The 19827-nt window shown below is 55.5% G+C and overlaps 1 protein-coding gene across 2 annotated transcripts in view; it reads right to left on the bottom strand.

The window, feature by feature from the left end:
- Positions 1–19827, bottom strand: part of LOC142912560 (protocadherin Fat 1-like) — a 37847-nt gene that overhangs the window by 8666 nt on the left and 9354 nt on the right. For both annotated transcript variants that reach the window (XM_076060674.1, XM_076060675.1), the window contains exons 2-9: positions 16376–19742; positions 16119–16243; positions 15829–16021; positions 15471–15535; positions 5346–5657; positions 4974–5187; positions 4429–4568; positions 323–613 (exon numbers count right to left, since the gene is read on the bottom strand). In XM_076060674.1, coding sequence (XP_075916789.1) covers positions 323–613; positions 4429–4568; positions 4974–5187; positions 5346–5657; positions 15471–15535; positions 15829–16021; positions 16119–16243; positions 16376–19622 — 4587 coding nt within the window. In that variant the 5' untranslated portion in view covers positions 19623–19742. The remainder of the gene's footprint in view (positions 1–322; positions 614–4428; positions 4569–4973; positions 5188–5345; positions 5658–15470; positions 15536–15828; positions 16022–16118; positions 16244–16375; positions 19743–19827) is intronic.

The raw sequence follows: 19827 nt of genomic DNA, 5'->3' as shown, positions 1-19827 counted from the left end.
TAAGGTCCTTAGAAACATCCTCCTAAGGTTCAGCCTCCATTTCTCCGGCGCTGCGGTGCCGTCAAACTGCGCCACCGCCGCCCGACACGGCCAATCGGCAAGGTTTGGTGTCACCTTAACGAAACGTGGCGATCGGTGACACGGTTTGTTTACGTGACAAACTACACTACACGCTACTATACAGTACACTATGGTCACCACGCAAGACGATGGTCATGGTGTCGTCGTTATCGTCGTCGTCACAATCATCGTCGGCACCTTCGATCAGCAGTCGGCTACGTACGGTACGCACACAGACACACCCGGCGTGGCGCCCCCTCACCATGACGGTGAGTACGTGGCTTTGCTTGGCCTCTCGGTCCAGCTCCTCGGCAGCTGTAACCTCGCCGGTGACAGGGTTAATGCGGAACAGACGCATGCTCTCGGCGGCGTTATTGCCGCCTAAGCCGACGAGCGAGAAGAATAACCGGCCGGCGTCGCCGGCGTCGGCGTCAGTCGCCTCCAGCCGGAGGCTGACGACGGCGCCAGGAGAGTCCTTGGCGACGGTCGCATTGTAGAAGCCGCGGGAGAAACGGGGCCGGTTATCGTTCACGTCCAGCACCGTCACCTCCACCTAGCGGGGGGTGGGGGGGTGAGGGTAGCGGGGGTGAGTACAGCGGTGATGTGGGTGGCGGTGAGGAGGAAGTGGTGAGAGGTGACGATGCCCCCGGCGTGTCTCAAGTGGCCACCGCGGCCGTCCCCTGCCTCGTGACGTCACCACGTCGCCCGCAGAGACGGACACACACAGTCGCACAGAGACAGACAGACACACAGACAGACACACACAGTCACACAGAGACAGACACACACACAGACGTACACACACACAGTCACACAGAGACAGACAACAACAACCGCCATTCACCAATCCGGCCGAACAAAAGCTGTTTCGGCATGCGGTGGCTGGGCATGCGGGCTACATAACCCAGCCATCGCAGCCTTGCCTGCCGAAGGAGCTCACCGATGGGACCTTGCAAGGATTTGTGAGCTTCTCACACAATCCAGTCTGGTTAAACCCAGGATGGATTGTAGGCAGGCCAGCCTAAATGTTTCTAACCGGCGAAGATGTTCCATTAGGGGGGTCCACGTTTCGCAATCGTAGAGAAGGAAGGGAATGACCGTGGCCGAGAAGACCTGAAGCTTAGTGCGGAGCGACAGACCAGGTAGCTTCCACACAGCGTTACGCAACCGATGAAAAGATATTGCCGCTCGACTGATTCGGAGTGAGACCTCTGCTGTTAAACGGGAGCCGGTCATAAGTACACTGCCCAGGTATGGGAAACTCTCCACGCGCTCCACAACTGCCCCATCACCGATTGGGAGCCGTGGGGGTGGAGTGTCCGATGGTACAAAATACCCAGGCAGGTGCTTAGTTTTGGTGGGGCTGATGGTAAGACCCCACCTCTTAGTGGCACGCTCCAGTCTCAGCAGCAGCGTCTCCAACTCCTCCTCTGAATGAGCAGCTATTACCAAATCATCAGCATACATAACGTGGTTGAGCAATAGGGAGCCATCCCTTGACCGCACCCGGGCATCGATCAGCCTCCCATTATATCTGTACCATATGGAGATTCCCCCGGTACAGCTATTGAAGGCTTCACGAAGTACGTGGTCAAAATAGATGTTAAATAATGTGGGAGCCAGAGGACATCCCTGTCGCACCCCAAGGTGTAAAGGTCATTAATGATTGGATGCAGAGGGTCAGGTACTCCAAAAGCACGAAGAACAACCCAGAGCCCAGGCCTACTGATGGTATCATAGGACTTGACCAGGTCAATAAAGCAGAAATGTAGGTCTTGTTGGAATTCCCTACACCTCTGCTGTAGCAGACGGACAGAAAATATGGCATCTGTGCAGGACCGCCCTTTCCTGAAACTGCATTGGGGCTCCGCAAGCATCTCCTCAGCGTGCCTGGCAAGGCGATGCTGAATAATCCTTGCCAGGACGTTTCCCGGCACACTGAGGAGTGAGATGCCCCTGTAGTTGTTACAGTCTGTGCGGTCCCCCTTCTTAAAAAGGGGGACAACCAGGGCATCCTTCCAATCCTGCGGAACCCGTCCAGTGGTCCAGACTGTTGTTATGATGTCATATAGGGCAGTCTGTGCACAAACGCCACCCTCCCTCAGCATTTCGCTTGGGAGATCATCTCTGCCCGCTGCCTTTCCTGGTATCAGACTCCGGTTCGCCTTTAGTACTTCCTCAACAGATGGCACCTCAGCCAGCCACTCACAGGGGGTGACTTCTTCCAATATTTGAGGCACCGCAGCCTCAGCAGGGTTATCCTCACTTTGTGCCACGATGTTTTTCTGGCTGAGGGATTTTCCCTCCCCCAGGAACTCACAGAAATGCTCAGCAAATCTGCAAACCTGTTCCTGGGGGTCGGAGATTGGATCACCGTTTTTTCCCCTAATGATGGTGTGGCGCTGCTGGTTACTTTTTTGATGGAGTTAAATAGAGATTTGTGATCACGGGCCACTGAGGCAGACTCCATCTCCTCAGCAACCCGCGACCACCATCCATCCTTGCCTCCGAGCGAAGGCTGCGTGGGATTCTGTAGCCGATGACAGTGGGCCTGTCGCTTTTTCTCAACCATCCTGAACACCTCCTCTGTCAGCCAGGGTCTCTGGGGAGGTCTGGACCGCGTACCCAAAGCAGCCATTGCAGCTGCATGAGTCACAGTCCTAAACCTCGCCCATTTACCCTCGACATCAGGAGTCGTCGGGGATGATGCCAATTCCAGCCGCAAGCGATGATGAAATTCTCGCTTGCAACTTTTATCAGATAACTGAGACCAGGCCACTTTAGGTTGGAATGGAGTCCTGGGTGTACACCCACCACCGGAGTGGAAGAATGGCAGGCGCATCTTACAGATGACTAGTCGATGGTCAGAGGGCAGATCAGCTCCACGGTAGGTCCTGGCATCAAGGACATGGGCTCGCATCCGCTGGTCCGTTACTATGTAGTCCAGCAGATGTTCTTGCTTGGACCCGGCATGCATCCATGATGTTGTGTGGATGCGCCGATGCCGGAACAGCGTGTTGGTAATTACAAGCCCATGGGCTGCACAAAAATCCAGCAGCCTCCTACCGTTGTTATTGAGCTGATCTGGCCCATGCCTTCCAATCACTCCAGACCAGGTGCCAGCATCATGACCAACTCGGGCATTGAAGTCACCCAACATGATGACTCTATCCTGAGGGGCCACTTTAGCCAGCACCTGTGACAGGAGGTCATAGAAGGCATCTGACTCATCGGCTTTGCTTGCATCCCTCCACGGATGTTAATCTTCGGTGGGGGCATAAGTAACCACGACCACCATTCCTCGCCTCCGGTTGATGGGAAGGTGAGCCCAAAGTAACCTGGGGCTTACAGCTTCCCACACCTCACCGCCACGCTCCCACGCCCCCTTCATTCTTTTGTTCAAAAGAAGACCCACACCTTGTTGTTTGGCAGTCTGCCGCCCCGAGTAGAGGACTGTCCACCCCTCATGGTGGCAGGAGCCAGAACCGGTCCACCGGACCTCCTGAATGCCACATAGATCCAGGCGGTACCGGTCCAGCTCCCGACAGAGGAGTGGCAGCCTCTCCTCCGCAATGAGCGTTCGAACATTCCACGTGGCCATCCGTAGTGGTTTTCATTGTTTCTGGAGGAGCCCCGAGGGTAGATATTCAATCTCCTGGCTCCGCCAATTGGGGTTTGGCCAGGAGACGTCATAGACGCCTGGCCCCTCGGGGCCTCCGGCACAAGCTTATTAGTTATATACTTAATTTGCGGTTTAGTGGTAATAAATTGAAGGTGGAGGGGTTACCAGCCCCTCGCACCCGTCCAGAGCCCCCGTTTAGCCCCTGTGGTGGACACAGATGCCATGAGGGGAGGAGCCAATCGAAATTGGACCTCCCCCCACGGCACTGCCCACGACAGAGTTGCCCGTCCGGCACCGCGAGGAGGTAGGGGGTTGTTTTGCCGGAGACAGACACACACAGACAGACACACACAGTCACACAGAGACAGACACACACAGACGGACACACAAAGACAGACACACACAGATAGACACACAGTCACAGAGACAGACACACACACACAGTCACATAGAGACAGACACACACAGACAGACACACACAGTCACACAGAGACAGACACACACAGACAGACACACACAGTCACACAGAGACAGACACACACAGATAGACACACACAGTCACACAGAGACAGACACACACAGACAGACAGACAAAGTCACACAGAGAGACACACACACAGACACACACAGTCACACAGAGACAGACACACACAGACACACACAATCGCACAGAGACAGACACACACAGACGGACACACACAGTCACACAGAGACAGACACACACACAGACACGCGTGCCCGCCCACCAGGGTGGTTACAGCGTTGGACCCATCGGTGAGCCTGATGGTGAGCTCGTAGGAGGTGCGCTGCTCGGCATCCAGCGGCTGGGCCAACTCCACAACACCGCCATGTTGGGTCACATAGAAGCGGTCCTCCACGTTACCGCCTGTCAACACGCGGTGCCCCTACCGTCATCATCATCATGTCTCTGTTAACCCATCATCATGTCACCGTTAACCCATCAACATGTCACCGTTAACCCCATCAACATGATATCACCGTTAACCCCATCATCATGATGTCACCGTTAACCCCATCATCATGATGTCACCGTTAACCCATCAACATGATGTCACCGTTAACCCCATCATCATGTCACCGTTAACCCATCATGTCACCATTAACCCATCATCATGATGTCACCGTTAACCCATCATCATGTCACCGTTAACACATCATCATGATGTCACCGTTAACCATTCAACATGTCACCGTTAACACATCATGATGTGGGTTGGGATGGGTTGGGTTGTGTTGGGGTGGGGGGAGGTGGGTGGTGGCACCACGTGACCTGTGATGCTGAACCAGAGGAGGCTCCCCGCCGTGCTCTGCGTGGGCAGGGCGATCACCACGGAGCCCACGGCGGCCGTCTCCGCCACGGTGACCGCATGATACCTCTGGGCGAAGGCCGGGGGCGTCTCCGGCGGCAGAGGAGTGGCGACCCAATCCACACGCAATTTGGTAGACACCTTTCTTGCGTCCAAATCCATGTTCATGGCGGTGAGCTGCGGGGCCGGCAACAGAGATTGGAGAGTTACGTTTCGTGGTCGAATCATCGCGGTGATAAGAGGTCGGGGTGATATCATCACGCGTGTCTGCGTGTGGAGGAGGGAGGAAGCGGGATGCGGGGGAAACAGGGTGGAGGATGGAGTATGTCCCTGACCTCCATGGTGTCGGATGTCCCCGCACGGTGCAAGTTTCTCCGGGTGAAGAGGATTCCGATTCCTTGATAGCCGTCCATGCGATATTTTACTTGTGGCGATATGTCGTACGCTATCCTGGCGTTGTCGCCCGAGTCGGCGTCGGTGGCATAGAAACGTGCGATTTCTACCTCCGTTTCGTCATCCGCCACCACCACGTAGACGTGCTGGAGGTCCCTGGGGAAGCGTGGGGTGTGGTCGTTTCTGTCCAAGACGTTCACCGACACCACCACCCTCGTTTCACGCGGGGGCACGCCGGTGTCCACGATGGACACCTGGCACCGGTGGGACGGACGCACGCACAGACACACATGCACAACAACAACTGCCATTCAGCCACTAAGTGGCGGTGACATCACCACGATGCTTGTGCCAGGCTATGTGCACGTTGAGGCCACGTGAAGTTTCGAACGCCTGCTGACACGAGGTTATGGGACAAACCCAGCAGGTGCCATGGGTCAACTGACTGGCTGATGCACAACATGTGCCCACTTGCTGTGCTTTAGCCACCCTGCACTCCGCTCGTTGTTGAGCATCGCTCCTCCGCCCTCCATTGTTGAAGGGCGACTGCCTCCAACTGCCCAGTTGCGTCCTTCACGAGCCTCCTCCACAGAGGCCGATCTTGACACCTCTGGTACCAAGTCCACGCAGCTCCACACCCTCCTATACCACATCACTCTATCTCTTCTCCAACCCACAACTACCCTAAAAAGACACACACACATCGACTTGCACACTCATATGACGCACACGCATATGGACTCGCACACACATTACTTTCATATTTACTAACTTTTAAAATAATAGTTTTCTATCTGCGTGACTTAAGTGAAAGAAGCAAGGGGGGGAAATGCAGGCATCTGCCATGAGTAATTCAGAGTGAGGGCGATGGTGTCCCAACATTTTTGTGTAAACATTTTGCGCGAGCGAAAAATTAATAAATTGGTAAATAAATGAAAGTCAACAAAAAAATCAAATTATCCTACCTGTAACTATGAGCTGATGTGCACCAATTAAGCATAATTGAAATGTTGCCGCTCAACCCCCGTACTGAGGGGGCAAGTGTAAATATGTTAGAATGAAGAAGACGTAATAATAGCATTCAGTGCAGGGATATGAGGTGGCTGCTGGTTCCTCCAGAGTACAGGAAACGCGATGATTCCCCTCAAAGTAGTTGTTTTGTGAGCAGGACAGTGATATTTAGAAAAGTAGCTATTTTGAAAGAGAAAACTTCTGCATAAGTGTCATTCCCTCGCGCATAAAGACGTGGTCGCAATAATAGCTATTTATATAAATAAGCGCACAACTTTACCTATCTGTGATGAACGCTGTACTTTCCGTCGTTTTCATGCAGGGGCCACTGCAAACCTACGCTTCGGTGTCGATTCCCAGAGTCGACTTAGCCCCCACCGACACGACTTTGCCATTTGTTTGGCGACGAACGACATTTTCCCATTATCCCCACATACGCTATCTTATATATAAAAGTCTTCGCGTGCGCGCGCTTGCGGGGGATTTGGCTCTCAAACGGTGGGGTTCAAGTCCGAAAAAAATTGCCGGGTGGCACGCCCCAAGCCCCCTGCTTGGTATAGGCTATTACGTTTTCCCAGCCGTCAACTTAAAATTAGTTTAATTAGCGATTTAGTGCCATTCTCATTTTATTTACGTACTGCACGAGCTCGACCGTACCAACTGACGCCAATTGCATGCACTGCTGTAGGGAAAGCGCACTATGCACTGCTGTAGTAATAGCACGGACCACCAGTCACTATGCACTGCTGTAGTAAAAGCAGGTACCAAAGTCCGTATGCACTCCAGTAGCTAAAGCAGGTACCACTACTGTATGCACTGTTGTAATCATACCAGCTACCACGACAATATGCATGCACTGCTGCAGGGAAAGCAGGTACCACCACGATATGCACTGCTGTAATCATACCAGGTACCAGCACATTCAGTATGCACTGCTGTTGTTAAACCATGTACCACCACAGTATGCACTGCTGTTATCATAGCAGCTACCACCACAGTTAGTATGCACTGCTTTTGTAAAAGCCGCTACCACCACTGTCAGTATGCACTGCCTTTGTGATAGCAGGTTCTGCCACAGTCACTAGGCACTGCTGCAGTGATACCACAAACCACCACAGTCGGTTTGCACTGCTGTAGTTCAAGCAGGTACCACCACAGTCCGTGTGCACTGCTGTAGTTCAAGCAGGTACCACCACAGGCCGTGTGCACTGCTTGAGTGAAATCAGGTACCACCACAGTCGGTATGCACTGCTGTAGTCATAGTGCATACCGTCGTGGTGTGTGCGTAAGTCCATGTATGTGTGTGCATAAGTCAATGTGTGTGCGTGGTGTGTGTGTGTAAAAAAACTACTCTTTTTTAATTAAGTTACTTCTTTCACAGTAATAATGCCTGCGTCTAATTCCATGTGTGTGTGTGGGTCGATGTGCATGTCTGCGGCCATGTGTGTGTGTGAGTCAATGTGTGTGTGTGTGCGTCGCTCCTTGTCAGTCAATGTAAGTAAATTTCTTTCTATGTGTGTGTTTTTTGGTCCATGTGTGCGTGTGAGTCTATGTGTGTGTGTCTGTACGTACATGTGTGTGTGTGTGTGCGTACGTCCATGTGTGTGCGTACATCCATGTGTGTGTCTCAGTCCATGTTTGTGTGCCTCTATGTGCGTGTGTCAGTCCATGTATGTTTGTGTGGGAGTCATGTTGTGCCGGAGGCCCCGGGGGGCCAGGCGTCTATGACGTCTCCTGGCCAAACCCCAATTGGCGGAGCCAGGAGATTGAATACCTACCCTCGGGGCTACTCCAGAAACAACGAAAAGCCACTACGGGTGGCCACGTGGAATGTTCGAACGCTCACTGCAGAGGAGAGGCTGCCACTCCTCTGTCGGGAGCTGGACCGGTACCGCCTGGATCTATGCGGCATTCAGGAGGTCCGGTGGACCGGCTCTGGCTCCTGCCACCAGGAGGGGTGGACAGTCCTCTACTCGGGGCAGCAGACTGCCAAACAACAGGGTGTGGGTCTTCTTTTGAACAAAAGAATGAAGGGGGTGTGGGAGCGTGGCGGTGAGGTGTGGGAAGCTGTAAGCCCCAGGCTACTTTGGGCTCGCCTTCCCATCAACCGGAGGCGAGGAATGGTGGTCGTGGTTACTTATGCCCCCACCGAAGATGAACATCCGTGGAGGGATGCAGGCAAAGCCGATGAGTCAAATGCCTTATATGACCTCCTGTCACAGGTGCTGGCTAAAGTGGCACCTCGGGATAGAGTCATCATGTTGGGTGACTTCAATGCCCGAGTTGGTCATGATACTGGCACCTGGTCTGGAGTGATTGGAGGGCATGGGCCAGATCAGCTCAATAACAACGGTAGGAGGCTGCTAGATTTTTGTGCAGCCCATGGGCTTGTAATTACCAACACGCTGTTCCAGCATCGGCGCATCCACACAACATCATGGATGCATGCCGGGTCCAAGCAAGAACATCTGCTGGACTACATAGTGACGGACCAGCGAATGCGAGCCCATGTCCTTGACACCAGGACCTACCGTGGAGCTGATCTGCCCTCTGACCATCGACTAGTCATCTGTAAGATGCGCCAGCCATTCTTCCACTCCGGTGGTGGGTGTACACCTAGGACCCCATTCCAACATAAAGTGGCCTGGTCTCAGTTATCTGATGAAAGTTGCAAGCGAGAATTTCATCATCGCTTGCGGCTGGGATTGGCATCGTCCCCGACTCCTCCTGATGTCGAGGGTAAATGGGCGAGGTTTAGGACTGTGACTCATGCAGCTGCAATGGCTGCTTTGGGTACGCGGTCCAGACCTCCCCAGAGACCCTGGCTGACAGAGGAGGTGTTTAGGATGGTTGAGAAAAAGCGACAGGCCCACTGTCATCGGCTACAGAATCCCACGTCAGAGAATGAGGAGGCTTACCGCAGCCTTCGCTCGGAGGTTCGGAGAGCCGTGAGGCGCTGCAAGGATGGGTGGTGGTCGCGGGTTGCTGAGGAGATGGAGTCTGCCTCAGTGGCCCGTGATCACAAATCTCTATTTAACTCCATCAAAAAAGTAACCTGCAGCGCCACACCTATTACCATCATTAGGGGAAAAAACGGTGATCCAATCTCCGACCCCCAGGAACAGGTTCGCAGATTTGCTGAGCATTTCTGTGAGGTCCTGGGGGAGGGAAAATCCCTCAGCCAGGAAAACATCATGGCACAAAGTGAGGATGACCCTGCTGAGGCTGCGGTGCCTCAAATATTGGAAGAAGTCACCCCCTGTGAGTGGTTGGCTGAGGTGCCATCTGCTGAGGAAGTAGTGAAGGCGATCCGGAGTCTGACACCAGGAAAGGCAGCGGGCAGAGATGATCTCCCAAGCGAAATGCTGAGGGAGGGTGGCGTTTGTGCACAGACTGCCCTATATGACATCATAACAACAGTCTGGACCACTGGACGGGTTCCGCAGGATTGGAAGGATGCCCTGGTGGTCCCCCTTTTTAAGAATGGGGACCGCACAAACTGTAACAACTACAGGGGCATCTCACTCCTCAGTGTGCCGGGAAAGGTCCTGGCAAGGATTATTCAGCATCGCCTTGCCAGGCACGCTGAGGAGAGGCTTGCGGAGCCGCAATGTGGTTTCAGGAAAGGGCGGTCCTGCACAGATGCCATATTTTCTGTCCGTCTGCTACAGCAGAGGTGTAGGGAATTCCAACAAGACCTACATCTCTGCTTTATTGACCTGGTCAAGGCCTATGATACCATCAGTAGGCCTGGGCTCTGGGTCGTTCTTCGTGCGTTTGGAGTACCTGACCCTCTGCTCACGATCATTAAGGACCTTCATGATGGTGAGCGGGCCCGGGTAAAACTACGTGGCCGGGAGTCAGAGCCATCCCCTGTACACCTTGGGGTGCGACAGGGATGTCCTCTGGCTCCCACATTATTTAACATCTATTTTGACCATGTAGTTCGTGAAGCCTTCAATATCTGTACCCGGGGAATCTCCATATGGTACAGATATAATGGGAGGCTAATCGATCCCCGGGTGCGGTCAAGGGATGGCTCCGTATTGCTCAACCACGTTATGTATGCTGATGATTTGGTAATAGCTGCTCAGTCAGAGGAGGAGTTGGAGACGCTGCTGCTGAGACTGGAGCGTGCCACTAAGAGGTGGGGCCTTACCATCAGCCCCACCAAAACTAAGCACCTGCCTGGGTATTTTGTACCATCGGACACTCCACCCCCACAACTCCCAATCGGTGATGGGGCAGTTGTGGAGAGAGTGGAGAGTTTCCCATACCTGGGCAGTGTGCTTATGACTGGCTCCAGTTTAACAGCAGAGGTCTCACTCCGAATCAGTCGAGCGGCAATATCTTTTCATCGGTTGCGTAACGCTGTGTGGAAGCTATCTGGTCTGTCGCTCCGCACTAAGCTTCAGGTCTTCTCGGCCACGGTCATTCCCTCCCTTCTCTACGCTTGCGAAACGTGGACCCCCCTAATGGAACATCTTCGCCGGTTAGAAACATTTAGGCTGGCCTGCCTACGATCCATCCTGGGTTTAACCAGACTGGATTGTGTGAGGAGCTCACAAATCCTTGAAAGATCTGGGCAGGGTCCCATCGGTGAGCTCCTCCGGCAGGCAAGGCTGCGATGGCTGGGTCATGTAGCCCGCATGCCCAGGCACCGCATGCCGAAACAGCTTTTGTTTGGCCGGATTGAGGGGGCTAAGCGGGCGCGGCACGGGCTAGAGAAGAGATGGAGTGATGTGGTACAGGAGGACGTGGAGCTGAGTGGACTTGCTGATGACTGGTACCAGCGGTGTCAAGATCGGCCTCTGTGGAGGAGGCTCGTAAAGGATGCTACTGGGCAGTTGGAGGCAGTCGCCCTCCAACAACAACGGAGGGCGGAGGAGCGACGCTCAGAACAACGAGCGGAGCGCCTGATGGCTAAAGCACAGCAGGTTGGCACAGTAGGGGGCACAGGTGGTGCATCAGCCAGTCATCTCAGTCAGTCGACCCGTGGAACCTGGGTCTGCCCCGTGACCTCCTGCCAGCGGGCGTTCGACACTTCACGTGGCCTCAGGGTGCACATAGCCTGGCACAAGCGTCGTGGTGACGTCACCGCCACTTAGTGGCGAATGGCGGTTGTTGTTGTTGTGTCAGTCGATGTGTGTATGGCAATGTGTCTATGTGTGGCAGTCCATGTGTGTGTGCGTCGATATGTATGTGTGTGTAAGTTCATGTCTGTGTGTGTGAGTCTATGTATGTGTGAGTCGATGTGTGGCTGTCAGTCGATGTGTGTGCGTGGGTCCATGTGTGTAAGTCCCTGTGTGTGTGTCTGTAAGTCCATATGTGTGTAAGTCAATGTGTCTGTAAGTCTATGTATGTGTGTGTCTCACTCGATGTGTGTGTGTAAGTCAATGTGTGTGTGTGTGACTTGATATGTGTGTGTCAGTCCATGTGCATGTGTTCGTCGCTGTGTGTGCGTGGCTCCATGTTAGTCAGTGTTAGTCCATTTCGTTGCGTGCCTGTAGGTCCATGTGTGCATGTTAGTCCATATGTGTGCTTTATTCACTTGCTCAGGGCCTATGATACCATCATTAGGCCTGGGCTCTGGGTTGCTCCTCGTCCTTTTCGAGTCCCTGACCCTCTGCTCACGATCCTTAAGGACCTTCATGATAGTGAGCGGTCCCACATCAAACTACGTGACCGTGAATCAGAGCCACTCACTGTACATCTTGGGGTGCGACAGGGATGTCCACTGCCTCCCACATTCTTTTACATATATTTGGACCACATATTTCGTTAAGCCTTCAATGCCTCTACCGGAAGAATTCACATCTGGTACAGATACAATGGGAGGCTCATCGATGCCCGGGTGCGGTCAATCGATGGCTCCCTATTGGCCAAACACGTTATGTATGCTGATGGTCTGGTAATTAATGCTCACTCAGAAGAGGAGTTGGACGCGCTGCTGCTCAGCCTGGAGCTTGCCACTAAGAGGTGGGGCCTTGCCATCAGCCCCACCAAAACTAAGCACCTGCCTGGGTATTTTGTACCATCGGACAATCCACCCCCATAACTCACAATTGGTGATGGGCCAGTTGTAGAGAGTGCAGAGTTTCCCATACCTGCCCAGTGTACTCATGACTGGCTCCGGTTTAACACCAGAGGTCTCACTCTGAATCAGTTGAGCGGCATTATCTTTTCATCGGCTGTGTGCCACTGCGTTGAAGCTACCTGGTCTCTCGCTCCGCACGAAGCTCCACATCGTCTCGCCCACGGTCATTCCCTCCCTTCTCTACACTTGCGAAACTTGGACCCCCCTAATGCAACATTTTCGCCGGTTACAAACATTTAGGCTGGCCTGCCTACGATCCTTCCTGGGTTTAACCAGGCTGGATTGTGTGATGAGCTCACAAATACTTGAAAGATCTGGACAAAGTCCCATTGGTGACCTCCTACGCCAGGCAAGGCTGCATTGGCTGGGCCATGTAGCCTGCATGGCCAGGCAAGGCTGCGTTGGCTGGGCCATGTAGCCTGCATGCCCAGCCACCGCATGCCTAAACACCTTTTGTTCCGCCGGATCGAAGGTCTCTAAACGGGTGCTAGAGAAGAGATGGAGTGATATGCTACAGGATGATGTGCAGCTGAGTGGACTTGTCGACTGGTACCAGCGGTGTCAAGATCGGTATCTGTGGAGGAGCCTCGTGAAAGACACTACAGGCCAGTTGGAGGCAGTTGGCCTCCAACAACAACGGAGGGCGGAGGAGCGACGCTCACAAGAACGAGCGGTGCACCGTGTGGCTAAAGCACAGCAAGTTAGCAGGGTACAGGGCACAGGTGGTGCATCTGCCAGTCATCTCAGTCGACCTGTGCCATCTGGGTCTGCCCCGTGACTTCCTGCCAGCAGGTGTTCGACACTTCACGTGGCCTCAAGGTGCACATAGCCTGCCACAAGCGTTGTGGTGACGTCACTGCCACTTAGTGGCGAATGGCGGCTGTTCTTGTGCAGTCTATGTATGTATGTGTGAGTCGATGTGTGTAACTCTGTGTGTTTGAGTCGATTTGTGTGTGTAACTACATGTCTCTCAAGTCAATGTCTGTGTGTGTGAGTCCATGTGTTTGCGTGCATGTAAGTCAGTGGGTTTCTATGTGTATGGGTCCATGTCTGTTTGTAAGTCCATGTGTGTGTCTGCCTTTTTCGCCCGGGCAACGCCGGGTACTAACCGCTAGTCTAACTTATAAAAGGCATTTTTTGTCTGTCTGTTTCTCTGTCTGTCTGTCTGTGTACGCTCACTTGCGGGGGATTTGGCTCTCGGACCGTGGGATTGACGTCGAAAAAAATTTGCCGGGCGGCACGCCCCGGGCTCCGCGGTGGGAATAGGCCATTTCGTTTTCCCATCCGTCACCTTAAAAGTGGTTAAAATCGCGTTTTGGTGCGATCTATCTTAATTTAGTAATTTACTTTTGCCGACCGGCTCGCGACAAAGCGCGCCGTTGCGTATGCGTGAAACGCTGACGCGAGTTGCCCCTAACAACGGGCGCGCACGCCGTCGCTGCAGGGTGGACGCCATTTCTCATTCACGTTCTAAATGCAAACAAAATTTACACGCAACGCCGAGGTAAATTCATCAAAGTGTCATGTCCACTTCTCTCCCCCCACCCCCCCCCCCCATGTGTGCAATTACTATTATAGGGTCGGAAGATGCTAAAATTATCGCGCCTTTACACGATTATTCTAGCACGGGGGGGGGGGCAATCTAGGCGAGGCCGGGGGCTCTGCATGGTACTAGGCCTCAACACGCCACTCTTGTCAGGTGAGGACTTTGTGCTATAGAGTCGATATACCCAGCGTTGCCCGGGGCAAAAATATATTTTAAAACTTCTGAAAACTTAAAGACATAACATACCAATGAAAATATATAACTCAGTAATTTTAAATATAACCTGAGCGCACAAAGAATCGATTCTTTAAATCGCGCAAAGGAATCGAAGATTGTAGATTTCTTTAGAATCGCATATTCTCGTTTAATATACAGTAAGGTGTTTGCATGTCGGCAAGTATGCTAAACAATTCGAACAGACACACATTCACAAATTTCCCTTTCATATATAAGATAAAGTCAGCATGTACTACTGTAGTGAAAGCTGTCATCATAGCAGGAACCACCATAGTCGGTATGCACTGCTGTAGTCATAGCAGGATACCACCAGTCAGTATGCACTGCTGTAATGAAAGCAGGAGCCACCATAGTATGCACTGCTGTAATCATAGCAGGTCCAACCACAGCCAGTATGCACTCCTGTAGTGATAGTAGAAACTGCTATCCAGTTGGTAGATACTGCTATATAGAGTTAGTAGATACTACCAGTAAGTATATACCACTACAGTCAGTAATACTGCTACAGTCAGTAAATACTACGACACAGTCAGTAGATACTACTATAAAGTTAGTTGTTACTACTATAAGGTCGGTAGATACTACTGTAGGCCCAGTAGATACTACTACAGTCAGTAGTTACTACAGTCACTAAATACTACTAAACATTCAGTAGCTACTACTGGCTCAGTAGATACTACTATACAGTCAGTAGATACAACTACAGAGGCAAGAGATACTACTTACTATATTGTATTAAGGGTGTGTAGGTATATATACCTACGCGGGGATAAAGATATTTTTTGAGGGGGTGGGTCGACAATTTTCAGAAACCTTTTAGATCAACTATGTACCCCACACTTCCTATGACTTTTTGGACTTGTGCAAGCCTCTTATAATTTTGTTGGTGGAGAAATGGACAAACGGCCCACCGGGCTTTCAAAATACCTTAGTATCTGTGTATGTATATGTAAGGTTTTTAAGAGAAGTTTTGAAATATTTTTTTTTTCAACCCGGGCAACGCCGGGTACTTCCTGCTCGTAGGTTAGATAAAATACTGTAGGAGCCAGAGGACATCCCTGTCGCAGAAACGGCTCCGACTCCCGGCCACGAAGTTTTACCTAGGCCCGCTCACCATCATGAAGGGTCAGGGACTCCCCATCACAACCACCACCACCCTCACGGTGACTCTCTCACCTCCAGCTCGTACTCCGCCTGCGTCTCTCTGTCCAGCGACTTGTCGGGGGTGTTAGATATGATGCCTGTGACGAGTTGGTTCACCGGAGGTCAACCACAACCATATGCCGGCCGGCACATGCACGCACGCGGTGGGGGGGGGGGGGGGTGGGGGGAGTTCGTTATCGTGATGTCGGACTCTGTTGAGTCACATCGCGTCAAATGGAAATGCGTCGATAGTAAATGTTGCTGTATGTTAGTGCTGTACTAGTAATGAATTGGCACGTTCTGTGGTGCATAGAAGTGTCGTGTAGTGTCCACCATACACTACAATTGTAAATGTTGTGAATTTGCTCTCCTCCCCCACCACCGCCCGCACCTGACGTTTTGTTTACGGTGAACATTCCCCGTGGGTCTCCACTAACGATGTTGAACGTGAGGCCCTTGCCCTGGGGCACGCTGTCCTTGTCTGGGTCCCAGGCTTTCACTTGGAATATAACGGAATGAGAGTTCTCCATAGCGTCGGCCTGGTACCACGTCTGCGACACCCACGGGGGGTTGTCGTTCACGTCCTTGGGTGGGGGGGAAAACCACACACGGTACTCTCATCGTGCCGTTTTCAAATGCAGCGGTGCATACGCACGTGTGAGTGCGCGCGAGTTTCTGTACCTGCACCTCCACGTAGATGTGCAGTGCGGAGAAGCGTTGGAAGACTCCGCGATCCGTAGCGCGCACCTCGAGCCAGTAGCTTCTCACCGTCTCGCAATCCAGCGGCCGCATCGTGACGATCACCCCTGCCGTCGCGAAACGCCATGAACGACACGCAGCAGAGACGGGCGCCAGCGTGAGCCGTCAGCGGGCGTCATGAACCATGAGGAGCAGGGAGAAGGAGGGTAGTAGTGGTGGTTGTAGTGGGTGCGGTCTACCGGTCTCCAGATGAATGCTGAAGACCCCCAGGTCGGATCCGCCCACGAGGGAATACCGCACCTCCCCGTCCAGACCCTCATCGTGGTCCGTGGCCGTGGCGGTGAAGATGACAGTCCCCACGGGGATGTCCTCCGGCACGTGTTTGCTGTCCATGGAATACGCGAACCGCGGGGCGTGGTTGTTCTCGTCAACGTCCGTCACTTCCACCGTCGCCCGGCAGACGGTCGACGGTGGCCCCCTGGGGTCACCATCGTGCGTGGCCACAGTTAGGTCGTAGCGGCGTCGTCTCTCGAAGTCGAGCGGCCGTGCCAGCTGCAGGGCCCCGCTCGTCTCGTGCACCGTGAACGTGCCGTCCCCCTCGTCCACGATAACCAGCGTGTAGTGCACCTCCCCGGCCGGCCCCACGTCGGGGTCTCGAGCGTCCAGCCAGCCGAGGACGGCCCCCACTGGGACGTCTTCGGGCACGCGGAGGCGGAGGGGGTCCGGCGCGCACGTGGGCGTGTGGTCGTCCACATCATCCACCGTCACGATCACCGCGGCGACGGAGGAGAGGCGGCTCTCTTCCGGCACCAGGTCCGACGCCTCCACCAGCAGCGCGTGCTCGGCGCACCGCTCGCGGTCCAGCGGCGCCGCCACCTCCACGGCGCCCGTCTCGGCGTCCACGCGGAAGAGGTCGGAGTCGGACAGCAGGCGGTAGCGCACGGAGCCCGCATCGCCCTCGTCGCCGTCGGCGGCCTCCAGCCGGAGCACCTCGTGGCCCGGACGCACTCTCTCCGGCACCCGGACCGCGTAGGCGCGCCGCGAGAACTCCGGCCGGTTGTCGTTGACGTCCAAGACGACGACCCGGAGGGTGGCGCTCGCGGAACGCCGCGGCGTCCCCAGGTCGTGGACGACGACGTTCACGGAGTAGGAGGCGGCTGCCTCGCGGTCAAGCGGCACCAGGACCTTCACGATGCCAGTCTCTGTGTCCACGGTGAAGCCGCTCGCCCCGTCGTCCGTCAGGGCGTATAGCAGCTTCCCCTCGAAGCCATCGTCCGGATCCTCGGCTTCCATTCGGATGACCTCGGCCCCAACGGGCAGGTCCTCGCGGACTTCCACGGCGGCTGCCGGGACGGCGAACGCCGGCGCGTGCCGATTGACGGTACTGGCGGCGACAGGGCGCGGGCGGTCTCGCCGTTGGTCCGCCCGGTGGAGCATCTCGCCCATCCTCTTGGCGATCTCCGTCGCCACGCACTGCAATGACGGCCTCCAACCGGGACGGGCGTCCTGGACCGAGATGTTCAGGAACGTCTCTGCCGAGAGCTCCCCGTCGGTGGCCGTGATGCCGAGGTGAAAGGCCCCCGCCGGCCCGACGGCGACGTCGGCGAGGGAACGCGCAAGCGTCACGACGCCGAGGGCGTCGTCGAGCGCGAAGAAGCCGCCCTCGTTCCCGGACGCGATGCCATAGAGCACCGGCCGGAGGTCGTCGGCGTCGATGGCCAACACGGTCAAAATCTGCTCGCCAGGCCGGAGGTCCCGGGGGATCTCACCCACGCAGTTCCTCACAAAGACGGGCTCATTGTCGTTCACGTTGGCGACGCGGACAGTCGCGATCACCTCCGCCTCCCGGCGGAACGGAGTCCCCCAGTCCGAGGCTCGCACGTGCAGCCAGTAGACCCCCGCCGTCTCCTCATGGTCCAGCGGCCCAGTCGTGACGACGATGCCCGTGAAAGGGTCGACGGCGAATGGGCCGGGCTCGGTGTCCGCCAGGCCGTACGTCACGTGGCCGTCGTACCCCTCGTCCTTGTCCGTGGCATACACGGCGAGCACGAACGTGCCCGCCGGGACGTCCTCGCTCAACAAGGCGGAGTAGTTGGGCCGCTCGAAGACCGGGGCGTGCTCGTTGTAGTCCACGACGTCAATCGTGACGTTGGCGATGCTCGAGCCGACGTCGGTACCGACGTTGAATGCGAGGCGGCGTCTGTCGACCGCCGCCAGAGACTCGCGGACGGAGACGACCCCGGTGGCGGGGTTCACGGCGAAGAAGTCGCCGTCGGCACCGCCTCGGACGACGTACCGGCAGCTCCGCGAGCCGCAAGAGGCTCTGACCGCGAGCACGACGGCGCGGGGCGGAAACCGCCGCTCGACGGCGCCCGTGTAGACGCTCCGCTCGAACGCGCCGGCGGCGCCGCCCTCCCGGACCGTGACCCTGACGGGCCGCGAGTGCTTGGGCAACCTCCCCCCGTCACGCGCTTGCACGGTGAGGTTCACCCCAAAGGGGAAGTCCGCCCAGTCCAGCCGCCCCGAGAGCCTCACCGCGTAGGTCGAGCCGGGGTCGGTTCCGTCCGTCGGGGCGACGGAGAACGCCCGGAGGGGGTCGCCGGCGATGATCTCCACGGCGCTGATCTCCCCCGCGGGGCCGCCGTCGTTGTCCTCCACTGCGAGCTCGGCGTACGAGGCGGCGGGGTCGGCAAATGACGCCCGCGGCCCGTGGGTCGCGACGACGGCAATGCGCGGGGGGTCTTGGTTCGCCCAGACCACGTTCACCGTGATGCGCGCCGAGCTGGACAAGCCACCGCTGTCGACGGCCAGCACCTTCAATATGTACATCCCCCAATCATCGCGCTTCAGCCTCTTGACGAGCATCACAGCGCCGCTCGTCGGATGCACGGCGAACATGTGATGTGCCAGGGCGTAACGGAAGCGCCCGTTGGGGCCCTCGTCAGCGTCCGTGGCGGTGACGCGAACGACGACGGTGCCCGCCGGCGCGTCGTCGGCGACGAGGAGGCCGACGGTGCTCGCCGGCGCGTTGAAGTCGCTCGTGCCGTACGATGACATCGAGAACAGCGGGCTGAATTCGTTGCGGTCCATCACCCGGACCAAGACCGTGATGAACGCCAGACAAAGGCGGCTCCAGGTGACCGCCCTTATCCTCAGTACGTAGCCGCGGCGCTCCTCGCGGTTCAACGACACATTCCCCGTGCGGATGCGCAAGATTAAAGTGTCACCCAAGTGCAACCCCTCTGCCGTGAACCCGGCCCCCTCATCCCCGGATACGATGGAGTACGTGGGTATGAAGCCCGAGCGGCCGATGTAGAACCCCATCCTGCTGTGGCTCTCCACGTACGTCCTGGGCGCGGAGTTCTCGTAGACGGTGGCACTGTAGAAATATCTGGCTAAGCACAAGGGCGGCTCCGGCTGGCCGCCGCACGGCGGCAGCAGCAGCAGCAGCGGGAGGAGCGCCGACGCCATCTTGTCGAGCGTCATGGTCTGCACTCGAGAGGCAATGACGACAATGACGACACCGAGCAGCGGTCGGAAAGGCGGGTGCCGCGAAAGTCTCCGGGTTCATTCGGTGCTCCTAACGGGGTATCGGTCCTCCTTCTCCTGTAACATGTCAGATCAAGACCAACCATAAACTAAACAATTTTTATGTTTGCCAGGCAAGGCGCCCCCCACCGAGGTACCGGGT

The sequence above is a fragment of the Petromyzon marinus genome, unplaced genomic scaffold, assembly GCF_048934315.1.
Source record: "Petromyzon marinus isolate PM22_M1 ecotype Great Lakes invasive population unplaced genomic scaffold, UKy_Petmar_22M1.pri1.0 PM_G_Scaffold_21, whole genome shotgun sequence".
Lineage (NCBI taxonomy): Eukaryota > Metazoa > Chordata > Hyperoartia > Petromyzontiformes > Petromyzontidae > Petromyzon > Petromyzon marinus.
The sequence above is the reverse complement of the archived record's forward strand: the minus strand, read 5'-3'. Positions and strand labels throughout refer to the sequence as shown.